The following is a 24,594-nucleotide window of genomic DNA, read 5'->3' as shown; positions in this document are numbered from 1 at the left end:
CTTCAGGATGAAAAAAGGCAGATATAGATAATTTTAGGACAAATGGTGCACTTACTTTCTTTATAAAAAGCTATTGAATTGATTAGAATTACAGCTGAGTAAATTATTATAAAAGCTATGTTTTCCTGTTGTGTTCTTCCAGTGTATCGACTTTGTTTTCTTCAGAGATGATCAGGTGTTGTTCAAATGTAGCAAAACCCCCCAAAAAACAACAGATGTGATTTCTCATGACTGTAACTACCGACCTACAGCTCAGGTCCTGCTGCAAAACATGCACAATGATACTGATGACAACAACAAAGCCACTGCTCACTGTTCAGTTAGAGTTCAAAAATCGATCATGCGTTCAGCGTTATGTTCCCAGTAAATGTATATGTCTGTATGGAAAACGTACTTATATAAAAGAAGAGCTAATATTCAACTATCTAAAGAGCTGATCCCTCATTTTGTTGGAAAACTAGCTTAATGTCATTTGTCTTTAGTTTTTTTTTCCAAGCATTTTAGTCAAATGTGATAAGATAAGAATGACTAAACTGTTGGACAACGTTCAGTGTGTAGATATATTTGTACAAGTGTGAGAAATTCCAAATAACATAAAACATGCTGCTGCAAAGGAGACGGTTGATAAGATATTTTTCATTTTAGCAAAGGGCGATTCAACTTTTTTACCTTTCACTCTAGCTCGAGTGTCGGTCACTTGAGAGAAAGTTAAAGGACAAAGTCCACCTTCTCTCAATAAATGAATTGCAAGTTGTGAAACATCAGTCACAACCATTGTCTGCAATGTTATAACGAAAGAGGCGAGGGCGGGGCAAACGACACCACATAGTGTACACGTTTGCCCCTGTGCGATGCAACAACAATGTACAGTAATCCCATGGCAAATTTGGGATTTTCCAATTTTCAAGGCTGTCCTCCCTGCACTGATGTCACTTAGCTGCCAGATAAGTGAAGAATTTGTTATAAAAAAAGAAACGAGCAAAGGCGATCAGTATAGGGAGTGAAATATTGGATATGAAGGCACTGTTAAATTCAGTTTCATCATAAGAAAGTTTTGATCTTCTGACAACTTTGGAATATGTTTTGTATCCCTGTCATACTAACTATTTATTTAATGGTGATGAAGTGGCTCTAAGCAGGATTTCACAAACCCTTCAAATTCCTTCATATCAAGTGAGAACATGTTTACAGGCCTCTTGCAAAAGATTAGCATCCAGCTGCAGTTAATTCAGAACTCTGCCACAAGAATGCTCGTGAAGTTAAAGACCCTCACTCTGTATTGTGTCTTTTCAGTCTCTTCACCTTCAGTTTTTCTTTACGTGCCTTTTGTGTGTCTCTTATGTCTCTTGTCCTCGTCCAAAGCACCATGAATTGCCTTGTTATTGCAAGGTGCTTGCCTTGCCTTTGAAGGATCAATTATTTAAAGACATCACATTTACAACCCGCTGTCAGCCAATCAGCCTCTTTCACTGCAAAATCAGAGGTTAAAGATTAGTAACGGTGCACTGACTCGATCATTTGCTGAAACAGAGGGACGGACTGTACAGCCTCGCCTTACGGAGCATCAGGAGCAGGACTACAGGTACTGTCACTGATTTATTTCTTTTTCCCTGATATGAGGCTGCAAATGGTTTCCAAGGAAGCAAGAATCTACTCCACGCATCACTTGTCGCACTGTTACATAAACTCCATTATGCAAGCACAAGCACGAGTGACTTAATGGGAATTTTGATATTTAAATAAGCACTGATTTGTCAGTGCCCTTTGAAAGAGCACTCAATGCTGCTGTTTCTGTTTTGTGTGCAGCATAAACTAGGCAGGGCGAACGGAGGGAGGGACAGCACTCAGTGTGTTGCAACTGGGGCTGATACAGTTTGCGTGAATGAGGGAGAACTGCCTTATCCAGCTGTGAAGAGAAGAAGAGGAATCAAGGTGAGAAAGGCTTTTCTTTTGCATTCTGTTGGGGAGTATGGTACTCTGCTTTGTCTTTCTGCTCATTGCAAATATACACAAGAGCTATAAAAGAAAAGTTCTTAGAGTGTGGATAAGGAGAAATGAAGCTGCTACTGCATACATGATTTGCTGTAAGACCTGTAAAATCTCTAATGGAGCCTCACCATTTTGCCCTTACAGCCATGAAGTCTCTCTGCCTGCTGCAGCTTGTGTGCTTGGCTGGTTGCATTGCTTCCAGATCCAGAGAATGGGCTCATCATGGTGCGCCCATGTTTGCTGACCTCACGGTGCACGAGATGAAAGCTGTGCGGGCCTACCTGCACGGTATTCCAGAGATGGGGCTTACTAACGCTTGTAGCAGGGCTCTGAATAAGAACAGTATCCTACTGATGGAACTCCATTTACCCAAGAAGCATGAGGCCCTAAGAGCTCTGGACCGTGGACACGCCAAACCCCCACGCCAAGCTCGGGTCATTATCCAGTTTGGAAACCAGGCCCAGCCCAACATTACCGAGTATGTTGTCAGTCCTCTGCCGTCCCCAACATCTCACCAAGTCAAGACTTTCAAAGGAGCAAAGCCTGTAACGTTTGAGTCCAGACCTATTACTGTGGTAGAATATGACCATATCAATGACATCCTCAAGAAGATCACAAATAAAGCTCACAAACTCCTGTTTGAGACCACAGGAGGGTTTTCTTATACTAACTGCTCTAACCGTTGCCTGACGTTCTCAGACATAGCCCCTCGAGGGCTGGATCCAGGGGAGAGGAGAACCTGGATCATGTTACAGAAGTTTGTGGAAGGTTATTTCATCCACCCAATTGGATTTGAGGTACTCGTCAACCACCAGGACCTGGATCCGGAAAAGTGGACTGTTGAAAAGGTTTGGTACAACAGCGTGTATTTTGACAGCGTCGAGGAACTGGTAGAAAAGTATGAATCAGGGGAAGTGGAAAAGCTGAAACTACCTGATCACAGCGATGACGACTTTTACTCTACCTACATACCTCGCGGTCAGATCAACACTCCCACGAATATCCATGGGCCAAAGCTCGTTGAGCCTCAGGGGCATCGCTATCACATTGATCGCAACTTTGTTGAATATGCAGGATGGTCTTTTGCATATCGAGTCCGCGCATCTGCTGGGCTGCAAGTCTTTGATCTCCGTTTCAACGGAGAAAGAATCGCCTATGAGATCAGCCTCCAAGAAGCTATAGCCTTCTATGCTGGTGATACTCCTGCAGCCATGCAAACAAAGTACATCGATGCAGGTTGGGCAATGGGCACCTCGACTTTTGAGCTGGCACCAGGAATTGACTGCCCAGAAATTGCCACTTTTATTGACCTTTACCACCACTTTGATACAGACAAACCTGTGCGCCATAAGAACGCTCTCTGTATTTTTGAGATGACAATGGCTATGCCTCTGAGGAGGCATTTTAATTCCGACTTTGAGGGGGGCTATAATTTCTTTGGAGGGCTGGAAAACACTGTGCTCGTGCTGCGGACAACCTCAACAGTTTACAACTATGATTATATCTGGGACTTCCTCTTCTACCCGAATGGGGTGGTGGAAGTGAAGGTCAGTGCTACTGGATACATCCACGCCACTTTCTTTACACCTAACGGCCTTCACTATGGTTCAAAGGTGTACAACTACGTGCTGGGTAACCTGCACACACACCTCATCCATTATAAAGTGGACCTGGATATTGATGGTGAGTATTATGGTGAAGTCACGTGATTTTTTTTCTGTCTATCCTGCAACTAATTTAAGAATAAACACATTCTCTTTTTGCTTGCAAACCCCCATAGAAACTGTTCAAATACAGAAATGAAAATAAATGCTGAGAATTAAGAGAACAAGTCACTTTGTGAAGTTGTTTGGCTTCATTATTCTAACACACACAGCACAATGTGGCCTCAGTTCACTGATAATGGCAAAAAGGCACCTCTCTCTGAGCTATGACTAAGCCCTTTACAGATGCCGTGCCAGATAAATAGGCTTTGTGGACGTTACCCAGCTGAAAAGGAAACAACTGTGTGCACTATCATTTGATCTTGGCTACGCGACACCTTTAAGGGAATAACTAACAACATCTTGTATTGATGTAGACAACTCTGTTACAACTAGAGATTTCTCATGCAAAATCAATATTTTTGTAGAGGCATCACCAGACCAGACTCTCCTGACAGCTCTTTCCTCTCTCTCCACCACAGGTCGAGAAAACAGCTTTGAGACCCTGGATCTCAAATTTGTGAACTTCACAAATCCGTGGAGCCCAAAGCATTTCATCGTCCAGTCCAAGCTCCACAGGACAGAACACAGGACCGAGCGCTCGGCCGCCTTCCGCTTTGGCAAAAAGTTTCCCCGCTACGTGCACTTCTACAACCCCAATAAGAAGAATAAATGGGGCCACCAGAAGGGCTACCGGATTCAGTTTAACTCACATGCACACAGTGTCCTCCCGAGAGGCTGGAGAGAGGAGAATGGCATCAGCTGGTCCAGGTAAAATGTTGTTTCCTTGACTAGGTATAATCAGTTATTCATGGCAGCCATTTTTATGCATAAAAACAACTTGAAAAAACCATAAAGAAGTTAGAAATGAATTGATGAGCCAGGCAAATGTGCTGATACAGGTGAAATCATTCATCACAGTGTATGAATGAGGCCAGCTGTGGTACTTTCCCACTTGGTCTTTATGTTGATCATGAGAAAAACACTCATTATTTCCTCCTGGTGGAAATGCTCTGAATGTAGCCACTGTGCATCTTCGTGCTGAACTCACATACTTGGCATTCATCTAACTCGCTGTATGATACTCCCAAATCCACATCTGTGACTCCTTTAACATGCAAATATAAAAACGTACCTTTGTTGCAGACATTACTACAAGTTCATACAAGTAGGTGCTCACAGCACAAAGGCGGCACTTTGTCTCTATGTTTTCTTCACCTGTCATCTGTCAGAAAGACCGACAAATGTTTCCTGGTGAAATGTTTCTGCCTAGATATCCTCTGGCTGTGACACGTCATAAGGACAGTGAAGCTACCAGCAGCAGCATATACACCCAGAATGACCCATGGGAACCTGCGGTGTCCTTTGAGGACTACATCCGCAACAACGAGGACATAGTCAATCAGGTGCAGTAGCAAACCTCGATCCACGTATACCTTATTGTCCCATATTTCCACACTGTGCTAACCTCAGCATGAAGTTAAACTGAGAGCTTTCTCATCGAAAATAAACCTGAAATATATTCCACAGAAAAAGCCAACAATGTAATGAGTCACACTGATGGACAGTGTCCTTCTAAGAGTTTACGTCGTTAGTTTAACTTTTCTCTTTTCAAAAGAATCATTCATCATCACGGTAACTCAAGAATGACACATTTTCTTTCGTTTGGCCTTTAAGTAGATAAAAAAAACAGCTAATCTGAGCACTATAGTAAAAATTCCACGGTCGTGTTTACTCTTCTGCATGCAGGACCTGGTAGCCTGGGTGACAGTGGGTTTCCTACATGTGCCTCACTCAGAGGACATCCCCAACACCGCAACTCCGGGAAATGCCGTGGGCTTCTTTCTCAGGCCTTTCAACTTCTTCAATGAAGACCCTTCCGTGGCATCCAGAAGCACTGTCATTGTCCGGCCAGGCCAAGACGGCAAGCCCAAGATCCAGAGATGGACACCCGAGGTCATAGGTCACTGTGTGACAGACAAGCCTTTCTTCTACAACGGCACTTATGCAGGAGTCTAAAAGTGGTTGACACATATCATCTTTATTAAAGAAAACTGTAACAATTGCATAAATGTACATGTAGTCACAGTAATTTGTTGCCAGATTATAAAAGTGGCACTTAAATTCTATTCTGTGTTTCATGCAGTCTTGTTTTTTACTGCTTCAAATGAAGATCGAATGAGCTAAATATTAAAGTATGTATAACACCAGCTCGACCCACTCATGTAATACGGCAGTGGTGTAGAAGCTGAGCCTCGAGAGCTCTGATAATCCTCCGATGCGTCGCCATGGATGAGGTTTAGCAGCAGCAGGTATCCAGGATGCTGGATGCCCTGTATCCGCCCTGCTTGGTCTAAACTGCTGCCCCCTCAGCATGCTCTGCTTGCCCCCATGTCGGGAATGTTTTTGCTGAAAGACAAAAGGCCCCAGAAAGCAAACAGCCTGATTCCAGATCGTTCCCGGCAAACAGTGTGGGATACCACCTAGCTGCGGCGTTGCCCTTGGGAACCTGGCTTTCCATAAAGCGCACAAAGTATCAGCAGCACATGTAAATGCGTTGGCCTTGTGTTATGGCATTTAAGAAAGTGCTACATAAAACTTGTTTAAATCATATTGTGTTTGATTTCATTTTGATTCAAACTGTCTACACTCAAGAGCAACCAATAAAATCAGGTGTTAAAATGTATCCATTGTCATGTTTGATATATAACAAAGTATCAAAATGAGTTTGTCTGAAAGGTAAACTGTGGTTTAAGTTTGGGGAAAAGGTATCCAGACAACTGTCGTCAGGATTTTTGCATTTGAAAAGGAAAAAAAAGAGAAAACATTTAATGTGTGTGTGCTGATGTTTAACAGGCCACACGGTAAAGGAGGGACGAGTGTGAAAGCTGTGGACAGCATTAGAGGAGGGGACAGAGGAACAAGCATTCCTACAGCTATCCCCATAGCAATGACAGCTATAACATCTGCAGTACTGAACAATAACAGTATGAAATTTGATTTCACACATTCCTCATGTAAAATTTATGCTTTCTTTGTTCCTTTTTCTTACTGAAAGTACAGTTATACAAGACCCATCTGTGCTAAAATCTCTATATGAAATACCACGTTACTGTAAATAAAGGGTCAATCTGAATTTTAATACCTTGAAGGGAAGCCAACAAAAAATGAAACGATGAGAAGAAATGTGACATATATTTTGTTTCTTTATTACAACAATAAGTAAAGTATCAGTTGCTGAGAATAACAACTCTCGTTACTGTCGTTTAACAAAGAGCCGGTGGGCGGAGATGCTGACCTGTTGCCATCTAGTGGTTTGTTGAATAGTTGTTCTGCTTCACTAGAATCATGATGTCGGGGTTGGATCAAAATCCTGACCCAGATGAGGCATAAAGCCCAAACTTCTTATCTTATCTCTGATTTCTTACATTGTAGCGTTTATCCTGTTTTTTTCCTCTCTCATAACATCATGATTCTCATTTTTTGGTCTCATCTGCCCAGAAAAACATTTGTTGACACAGCCCTGTGATCTTTGCCATCATCCATCAGAGGCCTTTGGCTGTTTACAGGACGTTGTGTGTTCCTGTGATCTTCCAGAAGATTAAATTCCCTTAGTTCTTCATGGCTGTTATGTAAATTTGAGGTTTTGTGAGGTTTTAATTTGCTTTTGCAAAGGAGCCAGATGTACAACAGCAGTCTCTGTGCCTTTTGACCAAGAAGAATAACAAGCACAGAATAAATTGTTCTGTTATCGACCTGTTGTGGTCACAGAATATAATCAGAACATTCAGTGGAAAAGATAACTTGTACAGGTGAGTATATCATGTGTTGAAAGATTCAGTCAGGACAGCGCCGCACAGGCATTACACTCCTTCCTGTCGATCACTCACTGATCACACAGTTACATCCCATTTGGCACAAAGTACAGATCTAAAAATCTAGATCGGTTTAATTTCGGTCCTTTCTGTATTCCCTGCGGAAAGCAGATGAAATCTGTAACTTGTCTTTCATCTTGGAGGGTTTGTATTCATCACATTTAGGTATTTAGCACTGAGCACTTAGTTCGTACATAATCTACGCAGATGAAGTCCATCACACAATCCTGTTCTGTTGCCTCCGAGCTGACCAGGATGTTGACCAGGAAGTAGAGCAGGTCATCTACTCATCGGAGCGTTGGCGGTTTGATCCCTGGCTGCTCCAGTCCGCATGCCGAAGTATCCTTAGGCAAGATACCGAACCCCGATGCTATCATTTGAATGTAAACGTTACACACTTGGGCTCGGGGGAGCCCCGATTGTCCTGCAGAGACATTTGCTGCCGGATACTCGATGGTCAGTTCGTGTGCTTGGAGACACTCTCGATGGAGGACACTGAACGAGATCTACCGTTATGAACCATGATAACAGAGCTTTGGCTGATTGGAGCTGCCTCTGACCTGGCTTATCGAAGAACAAAGAAAGCGGTTACAGCTTTCCAAAACCCCCACTAGGCTCGCCGACATGATTGACGATGGGCAAGCTGTGAGTACTCAGACTGTGTTTATGGAACACCATATGGGAAGATCTTGCAGAAGCTCACGGCTTTGCAATGGAAAATAATTAGACCTGGTGTCCGCATTAACCCAAACAATCATCTCCCTCACTCATGCAGCTCCGGAACAACAAATTCGTGTCCCTGATAACTGGACTATGTTTAGTCTCTCTGACCCGATCCTTCAAGGACACCTGGTTTGGCTGAAGGACTGCTGACTTTTGCTTAACCGGGTGAAAGGACACTCTCCCTCAAGTTGAACACAGGATACACACACACACACACACATACACATGTACACTGACACAGATGCACACTCACTCCCTTCCCTATTCCAAACGCCCTGATGCTTGGCCCCCATCTGATGCAGACGGCGGGTCAGCTGGACCTGGGCAGAGATGCCACGACTTGATGCTGCTGTCTACATTGGCTTACTCTAGCCCTACTCACCCGACCCTGTTGCTTGTCACGTGTTTTTATGGTGTCACGGTGTGAAGATTCATGTTTTCTGTTCTCATACTGATCCCCTATCAGGAGCTCAGTCTGAGTAGAGTTCTCTTTTTTTCTCCTCTCCTGTTTTTCTATACCTTACCTGTTCTGACCTGTCTCCCCAATGTGATGTTTGTGTAATGTATGTATGGTTGGAAGAGGTCCAATTTGGCTGCAGGCAAATAAAGGCTTCATCATCATCATCATCATCTTCAAAAGAACAGAAAAAAGCGCTTGTATGGATGGGTGTTGAATGGGTGAATGAGGCATACTATATAAAGAAAAACACTATAGAACCATTAACAATTTACTCCTCCCTTACCAATGAAGCAACAAGGCTGAGGTGTGATGTTCCTCCCTAACCTAATGTTCTGTGAAATAGAGAGTTGCACTTCCTGATTGACTGCTCTTATTGGCTGTCAGGTAAAGGTGATGTTCAGTCGCATCCTTCACCTCTCCATGAAATTGGGATAATACAGAAGAAACAACTAGATTTCTCCTCGTTTCCTCTCCACGCTTCTCAGTCTTTTCTCATAGAGATATGTGAGAGGCAGTACAAAGAATACAGCTACAGTTACTTTGTTTGTTTGTGTGTGTGTTTCAGCGTTTGTAAAATTGCATAAAACTGCAAGTTGTTTAAAACCATCAGTATTCTGATGCGTGAAAAAAAGTCTGACAAGCAGAGTTAGAGGGCATGTAGGCAGACGGCAGTCTAGCTGGAACCTCATGTAGTCCCCCTGTTGGTCGGTGGGGGGCAGACGTACATTCTCCAACCTGCATTGGTCCCATTTCAGGTGAAGAAGAAGACGGTTACTGGGGTAACGTCAACATCATCTCGAGCTGCTGACTTTCTTCCAGGTAGCGTTTCATTCTTTTTCGTTTATTTCTCTTTTCAGGTAAACTGCCGCACGCCTGCTTCGACTGGAAGTTTTACAGGCGTATAAAACAGACCGCAGAGAGACCATTTTTAGGTAAGAAGCTGCGTTATCTCACGGCTAACGCCGGGACGTTTACCGAAGCTTTCGTAAACGAAGCTAAGCGAAAAAGTGTCAGCTAACAAGTTAGCAATAGCCGAACTAAGCTTCAAAATTGTAGGTTTTAACAGACAACGCTGTCATAACGATGCACAGCTGCTGCCGTTACAGCGATGTGGGTCAGTGTAATGTCAGTGCAGCGTTGATGCAGTGTTTGTGCACACACACACACACACACACACACACACACACACACACACACACACACGAAACAAATCATGTTTCTAAATCAAAGTAAACATGTGACATATGTTATTATTTAGCAGTTTGGTTTAATCACCCCGAGGAGCATCTTTTCTGTTTTTAGCAGTGTGCACGTCTTTATTTCCTTTACAAGCTCTGTCTTACTGTGAGGTACAAATCAGTTCTGTTTCCTTTATTGCCTTCAGCCACTTCTTTCGCTACCACTCCTAATCACGTGACCGCCTGATCTGTTGTGCTAGTAAAATCTACTCAAGTGGAAAATGTCAGTATATGAATTAACAGGCACCACTGGGTTAAATGTTATTCTTTAGTATCTTCAAGTTTGGCCCTTTTATTTCACCAACAAGCACCAAACTGTAACAGCATCAGGACTGGGTGGGTGGTATGAAATCCCAATCAAAACACTTTATTAATCGCTAAGGAAATGATGTGGTTACTGTTGCTCCAAGGCAATAGGAACAGCAACAGACTGAACTAAATTAAATAATACAATAAATTACAAAGTTAAAAATTAGGAAATAACATAAAAATGGCTCAATCCAGCCAGCAGCTCCACGTGTCTGATTTGTTACTCAGTGTTCCTGTTTGTGTATCCACCAGTTTTAGGCATCATGGCAAGCCAGCGGCCTCCGTCCAGCATGGGCCGGCCGATGAGCCGCAGCGGATCTGTGGTCCCTGGTGCTGGGAGACCCCCTACAGCTATCCAGCCTCCTCCTACAGCTATGCGTGTTGCAACCGGGGTAAGCCATCAGCAGCATGGATACGCTATAGCTTTGAGATATTATCACTCTGAGTGTGTTATGTTCAGTCTGAAAATAAAATTGTTTGCTGATGATGTTGTGGTCTTAACATTTATAAAGCCACAGTTGTGCTGATTCTGTGTGTTTCTGCACGCCCAAGAAATGGGTGCCAGGTTTTACTGAGCCTATGTGTAACACTATATACCAGTTTTGGCAAGAAAAAAGACCAAAAATAAAATGGACATTGTGCTTATAATGCATTTTCAATGCATCGTGCTTCTTTTGTAATCTTTTGTGCAGTTCTGAGTGCGGACTCTGTTTTCACCTCCCTACATTTGTGTTGTATCTAATATGAGAAAAAAGATGAGTATGAGGTTTAGAGAGAGTAACATGGTTATTGTCAGATTTCCTTTAGATATCGTGATAATATTGTCACTGTGAATTCTTTCAGCTAAAATAATTTCAGAGTGAAAATGCAATTTTGTGACAGCCACAACTAAGGCACTGCATTTCCTAATCCAGATGGTTCCAGGGACCAGTGCTCATCCAGGTTTGAGGGGTGGCATCCCCGTCGCCACCCCTGGAGTCCTGACAGCACAGATCAAAGTGACTGAGAGGCCGGTCACCCAGCAGGGGCTCAGTGGGATGAAAACTGGCATGAAAGGTATGTTCTCTTTTTGGATATGTTTCTGATTGTGTTTCTGTTTAATATATATCTAACCTGTGACCTCCCTCCCACATTTCCTTTACCAAAGGACCTCAGAGACAAATTTTGGACAAGTCCTACTACTTGGGTCTTCTCAGGTAACACATACTCACTGGCATTAACAGTGACTACTTATGTCAAAGTAAAGGAGTGCATAAACCATAGGTCAGCTAGATCAAACATACTGAGCACATTCACATTTCTTAGAGTTGGTCTTGAGTTAAAATGTATTTCTATTTTCACCATAGATACAAATGTGATCTCTTTACGCTGCGCGTGAAAAATTCTATTGATGTGAAATTTGTTCTTCTGTCAGGAGTAAAATCAACGAGTTGACCACAGAGACCAGCAAACTGCACAAAGAGATTGAGAGCTACAACCAGGAGAACTCCGTCTATCTCTCTTATGAAAAGAGGTGTGTGGTGTTCTTCTTCTTTTCTTTTTCGAGTAGGTATGACTAAGTTTCTGTCTTCATTCCCGTCCTTTAACAGTTATAGTTGAGTGAAAGATGAAATCCACTGAATCCAGATGAACACTGTATAATGTCCCCACATTGTAACCCAGTGATGTGTGTCTGCTGCAGAGCTGAAGGCCTCGCTGCTGAGATTAAGGATATGCAAGGCCAGCTTGCTGACTACAATATGGTAAAACAGCAACAATGTTGTTAAACACTGAGAGATTGTATCCACTTTTTCACTGTGTTGTTGATGAATGTCTAGCTTCTCCTTAAGCAGTCGGCCATGATGACTTAAATAGACGATGTAAACTTCCCACCTCAGGGACAGTAAATATTTGATTGCAGGTGTTAAGATGTTATGTTTGAGAGCAACTGCACATTTAAAACCTTTATACTGGTGAGGTTGTGTTTCCAGTTTTCAATGAATGCGTTAAACACTGGACTCATTTTTACTTCACTTTTGTATTTTTTATTTGTTTCCAGCTTGTGGACAAGCTCAACACCAACACAGAGATGGAGGAAATGATCAACGACTACAACATAGTAAGTAATCCATCAAAACAATATAAAAGGGTTTTTTCATGAACTGGAAATATAGGGGAAAAATTTCTCCCTTTAACTTTTTGATCTTGTGTTTAGTTGAAAGCCGAGAATGACAGCGAGGCAGAAAGCATCGATAACATCTTCACTGAGAGGAGAGAGTAAGTGCACATGTTCTCATAAAGACACTTATGTCTCCATTAGACAGTTTTATGTTCACAAATACACTTTCTTAACGTATTATTTTCAGAATTAAGTACTAGTACATTATTTAATTTAGCCTGATGGCTAGTTTTCATGTGAGTCATAAAACATTATTTGAAAAGAATCAGATATGTATGAGATTTTTGAGCACAAACACAACAGGAAACAACTGCTTGTTATGTAAAGATGAAGCAGCAGTGGAGTTTTCTTAATAAAACTGGTAAAAATAAATGCCGTGTAGATCCGTGAGCAAACAAACACGTGGAGTGTTTTTTATCTGAAACACTTGCAAACCTGTTTTCAAACCACTGTAAACTGAGGTTTGTATAACACTGCACATTGCTGCTGGTGTTGTCGGGTCATGAAGACACCTCTTTAGTGCCACTAGAGGTAAAAACTCTTGTAAACCATGTGACTTCATCATTCTAGTGCCATGCAAACAAGGATAAAGCTGTCGATCTAACTGGGTACTCACACACTAACACTAATGGGTCAGATTACAGGAAGTGTTCTGTACTTGAATATTGTACTTCTAGTGGTGAAAAAGTGGAGTTAGGATTGTTGCACACTCCTCGTAGCTGACAACTGTCAGTGTACTAATGGAAGTGTCCGGGCAACAATGCAGGTCGGTGGAGTTAAGAGCCTGAATTTGTGAGATGTTGCAAAGAAGCTCCTTCAATAACCAACAGTACAACTCTCACACAATAAGAGCCTTATGAGTGATTTTGTGACCCGTGAAATGATAATACTCAGCGGTGTTTATCAAACAGCAAGGTTAGCCACTGAATGGATTGTATTGTGTTTGTGGTTTGGTTTTGTGTCATCGTCGTTTCTCCTCGCACATGTCACTCTTCTCTCCTGATATATGGATCCTCAAAGTACTCCTGCTCCTCCTGCTCCTCCTCTATCTGTCTGTTCATTTGTTCAAAGCTGAATGTTTGATGGGTCGGGTGTCTTCCCGTCGCTGAGAACTCTGTTGACACAAAATCCTCGTCGTCCTCCTCGACTTCTTGTTGTAACTGCCGATGCCTGTAGTTGTGGAAGAGCTTGTACCAGGACGGCCCCTTGACGGCACATACGATGAGCATGGAGGTCGTTACTGCCAAGATTGCGACGGATGCTGTGAATTTCCACGTGTTGCCGAGCGCAGGTGTCGGGTCTAGTTTGGGTTTGAGGATGGAGATGGGGTTATAAGCTTGCATTTGTGCGTCCACATATTTAAGTGGAGAAAATGATCTGCAGCTCTCGATGTCGTACCTTTGCTGATGCTGTCGTTCTGACTGGTTGATTGTGTGGTCGTCATAATAACTGATGGGCCCGACGTCTGTTGAGGGTGGACTGGTGTTTTTGGTTTCTGAGGGTCTGGAGTGATGGTGGGTAATAATGTGGAGCACAGTGCTGTAGCATTAAGAAGATCTCGTCCAGCCTGCTCTGCTGGAGATGCACAGATGACCTGTGGTCCTCCTGCAGCCAGACACCATTTCCTTCAGTTACAGGTCTTACATGCTCTTTAAGTTACTAAAGTTAGAGAACAGTTTCTTCACATAGAAAGGGATTTTAAACACTGGCCTCATTATCTCTGTATAGTACACTCCTACTTGTCTCTACTTGTACTTGTTTTCATTCAAAGTAGTACTTTTGGCTATAATAATAATCTTTAAGAATGATGTGAAAATAATGTAGTTCACTGATTGATCCAAGAGAATCACTGACATTTGCAACATAGGACATATGATTTAATAATCAAGCTGCCAGCAACAACATTTTCCTTTAAGTAAGTAACCAGACCATCGCTCAGTTTCCCCAATAGACATTTTTGCTCACTAAGGCAGACCATTCAACTCTATATGGGAACCAGGTTATATATGGTTTGGTGCTCTCCTGCATATATGCTGCTCTTTTTATGGTATGGCTTTATGGTAACCATCACCAAAGTATCACCACATCAGCTGTCTGCAGTTTAGAAGGAAGCAGACAAAAGCACTGGGTGTTCTTATGTGTTGATCAGGAGTGTGAGCTTTAGGTTCTTTAGGTAAGTCTGGCTTCCAGTAACATCAGTTGCTAATAATCTTTCAAATAAGGTTCAAATAAAACCTCCATACCAGCTGTGCGAGTCTCTTACATGGCTCATAGATTGTAAGTAAAAATGTGCCACTGTAGATTCAAGCAAGATACTCCGTGTCTACTAAAATTCCTTCAAATAAAGATACACTGCTCAAAAAAAGTTCAGGAACACTTTGAACACATACCGGTCTCAGTGGGGGGAAAGCCATGCTGGATACTGATATGGACCGGGGAATGTTTTAGGAATGAAAAGATGGGAATGAAAATGATCAACCTAGAGAGGGCCGAATTCAAAGACACAACGGAAATAAAAGTGAAACAAATGATGCAGCTAGTCTGTTGTCCCGATCCCTAATATCAGTCAGGTGCCGCTGCCTAGCCTGTAGACGTCTGTGTATCCCCCCCATAGATATGCCTCCCCAGACCATTCCTGACCCACCACCAATCTGGTCGTGCTGAACGATGTTACAGGCAGCATAATGTTCTCTACAGCTGCTCCAGACCCTTTCACATGTGTCACGTGTCCTCAGCACACTCATGAACTGTGTTTGTGGCACCGTTCATCTGGAAAAGAAATGTTCCTTTCTTTTTTTGAGCAGTGGTTATAGTTTTCAAACTGCTATAATTGACTCATTAGCTCCCAGTGTATGTAAGCAGTCAGTCTGAGAAAGGGTCACAGGTCAGCCAACATTTAAAACTGTGTGATGAAAATTACTACCCATGGTAACATTTGCTGCATCGATCTGTCCAATGATGGTCAGCAGTGGACAGGAACAATTCCAAGGGTTTCCCTGTAGGTTCAGTACCTGATGGGACCAGACAGAGCGAGGTAAATGAAATAATAACACATCCTGTACAGGAAACACATGTGCAGCCCTAAATCCCCATTTTATACACATGCATGCATTTCTTTATGTATGTCATGTCTAGATTATTTATAACTAAACTCTAAGTTAGCGGATTCTTTTTGAAATGCACGCTTTACCTGTAACTTGTTCAGCCCACTGATCAGCTGTGCAGGGAGGCTTGTTAGCAAGTTGTGGGTCAGGTCCAACTCTGTCAAGACATCCAGGCCACTGAAAGCCTGAGGGTCAAGGCTACAAAAACAGCCACAGTAGAAGAAACTGCAGGAATTATATTACACTTGATTTCATACCACACTGTATTTGGATATATTACTAACATGCAACAGTAGTAGGTTTTAGCAAGTATCCACCAATATCAAAATCAAACCAGTTTAATGGTTGGTGTTTAACACACAGTATACTTAAAGCAGCTAATTAGCATTTAGTTAGAAGTTAGACGTTTGCTAGCCTACTGACCTGCTGATGTTGTTTCTGGCGAGAGACAGCACTCTGAGGTTTGGTACCACAGAGAAGTATTTGGCTGGAATAGCAGTGATCCAGTTAGCATCCAAGTGAAGCTCTACCAGGCTGGGATAGCTAGCTAGTGCTTGCTTGTCCGTGTCATTCAGAGTAATTAGGTTCCCTTCAATCATCAGTTTGGTAACATTTACATTTTCAGAGTTTTGAGGGATGACCTGAAGATGTCCGTTGGTGAAGTTTGCTGTCAGCTGATGGGTGGAACAGGAACAATTGTTATAGAAAACTCGAAAAATATAGAAATAGACAGCTGGAGCAAAATGGTGTTAAAGGCCAGAACTTTTCTTACTGTTTCACCGTCTTTCATAGTCTCGTTATTTTTCACTAGCCCTGCAGTGAGCCACAGCAGGAGGAGAGGCTGCCAGCACCTCTCCATCACACCACACTGAAAGGAAATGGATACAAAGTACTGTAACCAACATGTGACAGAGAAAACATGCTCATTTGTTTTATCTGGGCTGTTAATAAAACCAGTAATTAATTAATTTTTTGACTGTTAGAATTCAGCTGTTTGATTGAAACAGCATTACTACGGCACAGATATCGACGAAGACGAATTGGTTGCAAATTATGTAGTTGGACTGAAATAATCTGACTAACATCACCTCCATTTATACACAAGGTTTGCATAAGTTACAGTTAAAAAATAATCATTTAGCCTGTCAGTGAAATTTATTTTTAGCAGTACATGTTTAGCTCCTCCCCCTTTAAGCCAGTGTTCTTTGGATTGGCTGTGCCTCTTAAAAACAAGGTTGCGTGACACAGTAGCACCTGAAGACCACAAAAAGATGAAAAATATCAGTGTATGCTGTAAAAAGTGTGCAGGGATTAAAAGTGTGAGACAAGATTTTGTAAATAAGTATTTGCCAATCTTTACACTAAGCACAGCATGTCATGAGGACAAATACTCACCAAATACTACGAGTAAGTGCCATAAATATGCATTCTAAGTAATGGCCAGCAGGGGGTGCTGCAGAAAATCTAATATATGGCAACAGAAAAACAGCGCTCGGGTCTCTTGATCACTGACCTTATTATCACTTTCATGATAAGCTGATGGTCTCAGTTTCACATGAAAACAAAACTACACTGATTTTTCAATGATGTTAGAACCAAAAAGGAGGATAAAACTCTACCACATGTTTGACACGTCCGTGTGTGCTTGTTACCAAACAGCAGGATGGTGACAGTGTAAAAGGCAGCTTGAGGCTTTACAACATTTTGTTTAAAGTGTTTGATTCAAACAGCAGGTAGGCGGAGTGCAGCTCGCTGACATGACTGTATCTGTTCTCACTGACATCACAAAGAGCAGAAGGAAAAAAACTGTTCAGAATCTGATGAAAATACCCTTTAGAGTTGGGAGCTATTAAGCCATCTAACCTGAGGATAAAAAACATTACCCATCATTGCACGTCATATTCCTCTTTAAATATATGACACAGCGCTGGACTCCATTAACATTGAAAACATTATGCCCTCATAATTATATGTGAATTCTTTGTATGTGCAGTGAACTGAGAAATCGGGCACTTTGCAGCATAAACCTGAGGTCAGAGTACAGTAGAGATAAAGCACTGTGTTAGTGAGTGAGTGTCTTGGTTGTTGAGTGCACACTGATGCTGGAGTGTCTTTTTCAGATGTCTTACAGAGAAAAGAAATTTCAGCGCACGTCTTCTTTTAAAGGACACTTGTAGAAATGTGTCTGCTGACTAACCTCGCACATCTGCATCTCACAATCACAATTCCTGTCTGGTTTTCACACTGTTTCTCTTAATACTTGTTGTGTAATCATCTTTTACTAATGAAAAGAGGCAGAAGAATCTTACCTGTTCTTCTACACGCACTAAGATGAACCTTTAGTCCTGTGTTACTCTCACGCAGTCAGCGTACCGAGTGACCTTTGTTCCTTGTAAAACAAGAACCTGTGTGCACTCTGTGCTAACTGTTTATGATTGATCAAGTTGGTCCTCCTATCTTTGCTGTCTTCCTTCTTCTGCCTACAAGTATCTCTTAGGTTACTGTTGGAAATGGCTCATCTAAATATATATGTGAACTAGTTCAAGTTATAATACTGCAAATGACTGAATATGATTAATGACAAGCATTTTAGTTCTTTTTAATGACCTCTTCTTACGGGGAGATGAATGCTGAATGGAAAAGAAAGCATAAAGTAAGGAGAAGAGTGTAAAAGATCAGACAGAGAAAAGAAAAAGTGGATGAAAAGCAGGTAGAAGATGAAAGAAAGGACGTGAAAGTGAGGCCAGTGTTACTGCTGCTTTGTCTCAGCAAACATACCTGTGCGCCGGTGTGGACACGGCAAACCCAAGTGGGTGTACTCATATTCTTGATATTGTAAAATATTTTAGCAACATTTGCAAACTCTTGTAAACATTGTAATGATTAATAGTACTGTGAAAGTGAGCAGGACGCCAGCAGCAGCAGCAGACTGGGTTACATACATGTGAGGAAAATCAAGAAATGTGCATGACAGCTGAACAAGAATTCCCACATTCCTACTCTCCTATTGAAGTAGAGACTGATGTAAATGTGATGGGAAAAGCTTGTAAGATAAGATAAGATAAGATAACCTTTATTAGTCCCACACGTGGGAAATTTGTTTTGTCACAGCAGGAAGTGGACAGTGCAAAAGTTATGAAGCAAAAATTAGAATAAAATAAAATAAGAATAAATACAGTACACAACTGTACAGAATAGAATAAAATAGAATACTATATACACTAGAATAAAATAGAATAAAATATACAATAAGATAAAATAAAAATGCTATATACATCTGAGTAAAAATACAAGATGCCAGAAAAGATTATTGCACATTAGTGTTATTGCACATTTGTGGATGTGTGTGTTTGATCAGTTAAAGTCTTTGTTGTGGAGTCTGACAGCAGTGGGGAGGAAAGACCTGCGAAATCTCTCCGTCCCACACCGTGGGTGCCGCAGTCTCCCACTGAAGGAGCTGCTCAGTGCTGTCACAGTCTCATGCATGGGGTGGGAGATGTTGTCCAGCAGGGATGACAGCTTAGCCACCATTCTCCTGTCACTCACCACCTCCACTGGGTCCAGAGGGCATCCTAGAACAGAGCTGGCCCTGCAGATCAGCCTGTTCAGTCTCTTCCTGTCCCCAGCAGAGATGCTGCCGCCCCAGCAGACCACACCATAAAAGATGGCTGAGGCCACCACAGAGTCATAGAAGGTCTTCAGGAGTGGGCCCTTCACTCCAAACGACCTGAGTCTCCGCAGCAGGTACAGCCTGCTCTGCCCTTTCCTGTAGAGGGCGTCTGAGTTATGAGTCCAGTCCAGTTTGCTGTTCAGATGAACACCAAGGTACCTGTAGCTGTCCACAGCCTCAATGTCCATACCTTGGATGTTCAGTGGTTACAGTGGTTGTGGGAGGAAAGCTGGAGTTGCATTGCAGCCAGACTGCACCGTCTCTGGGAAAGTCTGGTTTCAGCACAGAGGAGGGAATGTTGAGACTGGAGGAGCTGTTCTACATCACAGGGGTTAGGTTCAAGTGTCAATGTATGATGTGAATGTTTATTCAAGAGTTTTGTGCTGTAGTCTTCCTCCACAAGTCCCAGAGCAGGGGTGTCAAACATAAGGCCCATGGGCCAGGATCAGCCCTCCAAAGTCTTCAATCTGGCCCACTGTGGAAAATGTGAAGGAGGGCATAAATTTTCCACGGTGAAGACCTGCTCCATGACCACTCATACTGTACCAAAGTAAATAAGTCATAGATAAACCAATAAATGGCAGAAAGTTCCTGATTTTTCACTGGCTACTATAGAAATGTATCATTTTTATATTCGATTCACCATAAACAAAAACAGAAAAAGGACAAAAATGTTCATTTTTTAATTACAGGACAGTCTGCACAATAAGCTAACAGAACCTAATTTAACATATTTATGGTTTAGCTCAGTGGGATGATCAGGAGATCATGTGCCGTATGGCTGGAGAGGAGTAGGCCCGGGTTTGAGTCCGATCCGCGCTAAGCCTTTGCTGCATGTCCCCCCCCCCATGTCTCTATGGAATAAGGGCTAAAAAGGCCCCAAAATAAAAATTAAAAAAAATTAATTAGTTTAAGTGCAAAGATGTACTGAGATGTATTATTGAATTTCATTTGTGTTTTTATGTTAAAATATCTCAGAGAAAGAGGAGTTTCACTGATGTGGTCTGCTTCAGATCATAGTTATGTTTCAGTCCTGTAGTGTAGCTGAGCAGGAAACATGAGGAAGCTTTGACCACAGCTGGTTGGTTCTGTCTCCATTTGTCGTTGGTTGGTGTAGTAAAGACTGAAAACTAATTTAAGAAACAACAACAATCTTTTAGATAAAAAGAAATCCTTTCTTCATCTGCATTGCCTTATTTTTCATGTGGAACGTTTTGCTTGTCCAGTGTTCAGTCAGGGCCTCCATAGACACAGAGGAACCTGAGGAGGTGGGTTGCAAAGCAGCTTGTGAATGTGCCACAACTTAAGCAGCTTAGATAGCCTGACCCGATGTTAGCTGATGTGTAGAAGCGTGTCAGCTGATGTGGGCTGTTATTGAATAGTCACTGTAAACTCTTTGGCATCCTTTATCTGTCTGCATGCACTCTGTCCACTCTGTCTCATCTGTTTGCTCTGCAGGAGAGAGGAGGCGATCAGGGCCATCGAGGAGGAGATCAGGAGAGAGAGGCGTGTTGCTGATGAAGTCGTCCAAGCAATGCCGGCAGCAAAGCAAGAGAAATATTTCACCATGACAACCACTAATGAGGAACTGCTGCAGGTGAAGCTGTAGTTGTTATGGGGAAAGAGGAGATTGGTTCATGTCAGCTGCTGGCATGATGAAATCTCACTCTGGCATGAAGTGATATGTTTCACATCGTTGAAGTATTGTCACCCTCTGATACTGTAGTACTCAGCTGATTCTTTTGTGTTGCAGGAGCTGACTGTTCTCCAGGAGGAGCTGGACGTTCTAATAACGAGGAAGGAGGACTATGAGGCAGTGAGTCGGGTGGAGGGGACGGTGTGAGCGAGGTGGAGGAATAGCATGGCTGCGTCAGCAGCAGCAGGTGTTTTACGTGAACGATCCTCGTTGCAGGAGCTGTCCCAGTCTCAGATAAAGCAGGAGATGGTTCGGCTTCATGAGACCTTGTCAGCGCTGGAGGCCAAACGAGACACGATGGAGGCGGAGCAGAAGAGCCTGGGTTCACCCCAGGAAGAGAGAGAGAAGTTATTTAAGCAGGTGTGCGCGCTGGCTTATCGGTCACTGCTACATCAGAGAGGACGGGAGGGATTTGATGAAATATCACAGAAACGTTTACAAACAGGAAATAGATTTGTTTGTGTGTGTGGTTCCTGAAACTGGCTTTTACAAGGATATCACATGAATTCAGTTTCAATCTGGTTGAATAGTTTTAGTCATGTTGAGGAATTTGGTTCCTCAGCGTTCACTGCCTCCACACATTCAGGGTCTGCACCGGCGAAAAACCCTCTTTCAGCATTAAAAAGCAACTATAGCTGCTATATTTGGGTCCTGGTACTTTATTTTGTTCTCCCATGTTCTTTAAGTAAACTTAATAACACTGAAATTTAGATGATCTAATGCTTAAAACGGAGCTGAACTAAACCCAGGTTACTGTGGTAATATACAGTAGGTCTATTCTTCATCTTAAACGTGTGCATTGATTCAGAGAGTAAGTCAACAGCACCATCATGTGGTCAAATTACCAAACTGATGAATCGATTGTAAACAGCAGTGAGCAGAGTTCCTGAAGCTTCATGTTAAGAGACATGAAAAACCAAAGGCTGAAGCTGTGGTTCTGTTTTCCAGGTGAAAGAGGACAACCAGGAAATTGCCAGCATGGAGAGGCAGTATGTACTCATTACAAGTATTTAGATACTCGTCACTTTTGTGTGTGTGTGTAAGAATATGTGTATATTGTGTGTACTCAGGCTTACGGAGATACGGGACAGGACAAGACAAATCACAGAGGAGATCCGACACCTGGAGCAGGACTCAGAAGCAGCTCAGGGTAACACACAGGATGAGGACGGAATCTAAATCTGAATCACGTTTGATGTGATTTCAATATTCTGAACATTTCCACAGGCGAATGTCAACAAAAATACAAAGAGCTGAAGAGGAAGGAAGAGGAGATCGACCGTGAGTTCCAGTCCAACTAAACACTTGTGACATAGACAGCATAATCGAGCTAATTTAAATTTAAGGTGTTTCGAGAACATTTCTTACGTACTGTGTCCGTTTATTGCAAAAGAAAAAAATGAACACATACAACAGTTAACGGAGAGACTGAGAGGAGACTGTCAGTCTGTCAGCGTCACAGGCGACTGACAGACACACAAACTGCATCTGCATCAGGTAAACTAACAGACATGTCTTGGACTGTGGGGCAGAGTAGTTGAGCAGATGCAGGCAGACAGGCGTGGATTTGTTAATCTGTTTAATCAACACTGATGATCCAACATTTGGGAATGTGGGGGCTGATGCAAACACTGTATGTGAAAGCATGAAGCCTAATTGATGACAGGAGTCACCAAAATTTTCCGATCTTGCACACAGTAGTTTGATTTCCACTATTAGGAGGAACTAGAGGGAACCTACTGTCCCAGCTCCACATTTTAGCAGTACATGGATATAACCTCTGTCCTTTTCTCAGGGTTCCTCGAATCATTTGAGGAGTCCAGGGCTCAGGAGGAGGAGAGATTAAAGCAGGGCCAGGAGAACGTTGTCTCACTCCTGGAGCACTGCAGCAGGGTGAGGAGCACTGATGAAATGGGAGGACAAACAGTGTGGTCCACTGCACTAACTGTGCATGTTTTTGTAGAACATGTTGCGGCTCCGTCAGGTGGATACAGTGACAGCCAGTGAGCTGAGGAACATGCAGGAAGTGCTGGTAAGCAAGGAGACCGAGGTGGTCCAGTCAGAGAGCACTGCTAGAGGACTGACAACAGGTGGGTGGCACACACACAGTCGGGTTTCCCTCACTTCTAAAGAGATCACATTAATTTATTTCTAACCTTAAACTAAGTCTGGAACATTTATGTCCCGACAACACGAGCACTGAACAAAGCCCCTTCTCTGCCCCTGCACAGAGTCCCAGCGCCTGCAGCAGGACCTGGAGAAGGTGCAGCAGCTGGAGGGGAAGATCACAGGTGAGCTGAGCACCCTGCAGGAGCGTGTCAGCACCATGCAGTCTGAGCTGCATACCTACAGGGACCTGGACACTCTCAGGCTCACAGCTGAGGAGAAGAAGAAGGTAACTGCAAACTCTTTTTGTGCTGAGGGTCTCTTCCTGTTAAAAGGGAGTTCTTTCTCACCACTGTCCCCGAGAGCTTCCATACTGGAGATCAATAATGGTGCTCCGTTTTAAAAAATGAACTGACTATACTTTGTTTTCTCTCCTTGTGCTGCAGAGGCTGCAGGAGGAGCAGGTGTCGCTGACTCAGTGTCGAGATGCATTTGGACAGCTGCTGGAGGAGATGAACCAGAAATATGAAGCCCTGAAGACCAAACTGCAAGAAAATGAGACTCACGCTCAGGTTAGTCGTGTTTTGGTACATGGGAAACAGACTGGCTCAGCTCCCCTCCTCACCACCTGCCTTCCCGTATTCAGCTCACAGCAGTCTTGTGTTTTGTGTTGCTTTGTGTGTCTGAACGTTAGCTGGCTAACCTGGAGAGGAAATGGCAGCACCTGGAGCAGAACAATTTTGTGATGAAAGAATGTATCCTTTAGAAATATGACGTATGAATTCATCCACACTAGAAGCCCTCTGTTCAGTCTCCAGCATCCAGAGAAAGTGAGCTTTTTAAACTTTGTAACACTAGGACCAGTTCTTTACAGCTTTGGCAACTTTTGGAGGTAATTAAAGGAGCAGTACTTGTCAGATGTGTGCATACATTTATTTTTATTTTCCAGCTCTCGAAAAGACGCCGGGTTTCTGTCTTCTATAAGCCTCTGGTCTCTGAGACACCAGTTCTGTGAGCTCAGTGATTTTTCCTTAACTGCAGCGTCAGTCATCGCCTCCAAATCCCGGGAGAGCGACTACGCCGCAGTTGCCAAGAGCGTCTCCCAACAGGTGGCCGATTACAACAAGAGCCTCATAGAGTTGCTGCAGAACAACATGAGTTAAAAACAAAAGGCTTTATTCATTTGGTTCCAGATGAAGCTTTCTGACAGGCTCAAGGTCATTAAAAGCAAAATGTGTTGAGTGTTTATACCCAAATACTTTTTCAGTCATTCAAAGGCAGAGAGATTGTGCTGCATTCTGACAGTAGCTTTAAGTAGAGATGTAAATGTAAAATGGCGAGCTAATTTAAATAAACGTGTTTCAAGAACATTTCGTAGGTACTGTCTGTTTATTTCAAAAGAAAAAAATAAACACATACTACAATTAACTGAGAGACGGAGACATACAAATGCATCAGTTAAACTAACGTACATGTCTTGGACTCTGGGAGGGGAGCAGAGTAGTTAAGCAGATGCAGGTAGACAGATGTGTATTTGTTAATATTCAATTCAATTCAACTTTA

The 24,594-nt window shown here is 42.7% G+C and overlaps 3 protein-coding genes across 5 annotated transcripts; 2 read left to right on the top strand and 1 right to left on the bottom strand.

The window, feature by feature from the left end:
* Positions 1–1,780: 1,780 nt before the first annotated feature.
* Positions 1,781–6,343, top strand: aoc1 (amine oxidase copper containing 1). Its single transcript, XM_063483739.1, has 5 exons — positions 1,781–1,932; positions 2,134–3,672; positions 4,175–4,463; positions 4,966–5,098; positions 5,442–6,343. Exons 2-5 carry the CDS (start codon positions 2,136–2,138, stop codon positions 5,709–5,711), a joined length of 2,229 nt encoding a protein of 742 aa, XP_063339809.1. The 5' UTR covers positions 1,781–1,932; positions 2,134–2,135; the 3' UTR covers positions 5,712–6,343.
* A 3,173-nt stretch (positions 6,344–9,516) lies between these two features.
* Positions 9,517–24,385, top strand: ift74 (intraflagellar transport 74). Of its 3 annotated transcripts, none has more exons than XM_063484339.1 (20): positions 9,517–9,569; positions 10,550–10,689; positions 11,212–11,353; positions 11,445–11,493; positions 11,712–11,810; positions 11,979–12,039; positions 12,336–12,395; positions 12,492–12,553; positions 20,688–20,826; positions 20,983–21,045; positions 21,142–21,285; positions 21,874–21,914; positions 21,996–22,075; positions 22,153–22,206; positions 22,721–22,818; positions 22,889–23,015; positions 23,157–23,320; positions 23,478–23,603; positions 23,726–23,786; positions 24,079–24,385. In XM_063484339.1, exons 2-20 carry the CDS (start codon positions 10,561–10,563, stop codon positions 24,192–24,194), a joined length of 1,815 nt encoding a protein of 604 aa, XP_063340409.1. In that variant the 5' UTR covers positions 9,517–9,569; positions 10,550–10,560; the 3' UTR covers positions 24,195–24,385. The 3 variants fall into 3 exon arrangements, with proteins under 3 accessions (XP_063340409.1, XP_065327702.1, XP_063340408.1); XM_063484338.1 differs by lacking the exon at positions 9,517–9,569 and adding an exon at positions 9,576–9,682; XM_065471630.1 differs by lacking the exon at positions 23,726–23,786 and having other exon boundaries at positions 23,981–24,086.
* On the bottom strand, positions 13,442–16,349 carry LOC134635028 (leucine-rich repeat-containing protein 19-like). Its single transcript, XM_063484545.1, has 6 exons — positions 16,332–16,349; positions 15,983–16,233; positions 15,646–15,757; positions 15,379–15,466; positions 13,854–14,060; positions 13,442–13,755 (listed from the first exon to the last, which is right to left on the bottom strand). Exons 1-6 carry the CDS (start codon positions 16,347–16,349, stop codon positions 13,442–13,444), a joined length of 990 nt encoding a protein of 329 aa, XP_063340615.1.
* Positions 24,386–24,594: the final 209 nt, after the last annotated feature.

The sequence above is a fragment of the Pelmatolapia mariae genome, linkage group LG9 (assembly GCF_036321145.2).
Source record: "Pelmatolapia mariae isolate MD_Pm_ZW linkage group LG9, Pm_UMD_F_2, whole genome shotgun sequence".
NCBI lineage: Eukaryota > Metazoa > Chordata > Actinopteri > Cichliformes > Cichlidae > Pelmatolapia > Pelmatolapia mariae.
Note: the sequence above shows the minus strand (reverse complement) of the source record. Positions and strands in the feature narration are given on the sequence as shown.

What these genes read in the sequence shown, in the direction of transcription:
- aoc1 (XM_063483739.1), top strand. Translation starts at nt 2,136, where the DNA reads ATGAAGTCTCTCTGCCTGCTGCAGCTTGTGTGCTTGGCTGGTTGCATT. An exon ending in AGTGGACCTGGATATTGATG is followed by an intron (nt 3,673 to 4,174) that starts GTGAGTATTATG and finishes TCTCCACCACAG; the next exon opens with GTCGAGAAAACAGCTTTGAG. An exon ending in AATGGCATCAGCTGGTCCAG is followed by an intron (nt 4,464 to 4,965) that starts GTAAAATGTTGT and finishes GTTTCTGCCTAG; the next exon opens with ATATCCTCTGGCTGTGACAC.
- LOC134635028 (XM_063484545.1), bottom strand. An exon ending in GCCAGAAACAACATCAGCAG is followed by an intron (nt 15,758 to 15,982) that starts GTCAGTAGGCTA and finishes CTGTTTTTGTAG; the next exon opens with CCTTGACCCTCAGGCTTTCA. An exon ending in TGCAGCAAATGTTACCATGG is followed by an intron (nt 14,061 to 15,378) that starts GTAGTAATTTTC and finishes GTCTGGCTGCAG; the next exon opens with GAGGACCACAGGTCATCTGT.
- ift74 (XM_063484339.1), top strand. Translation starts at nt 10,561, where the DNA reads ATGGCAAGCCAGCGGCCTCCGTCCAGCATGGGCCGGCCGATGAGCCGC. An exon ending in TATCTCTCTTATGAAAAGAG is followed by an intron (nt 11,811 to 11,978) that starts GTGTGTGGTGTT and finishes TGTCTGCTGCAG; the next exon opens with AGCTGAAGGCCTCGCTGCTG. An exon ending in GGAAGGAGGACTATGAGGCA is followed by an intron (nt 21,046 to 21,141) that starts GTGAGTCGGGTG and finishes TCCTCGTTGCAG; the next exon opens with GAGCTGTCCCAGTCTCAGAT.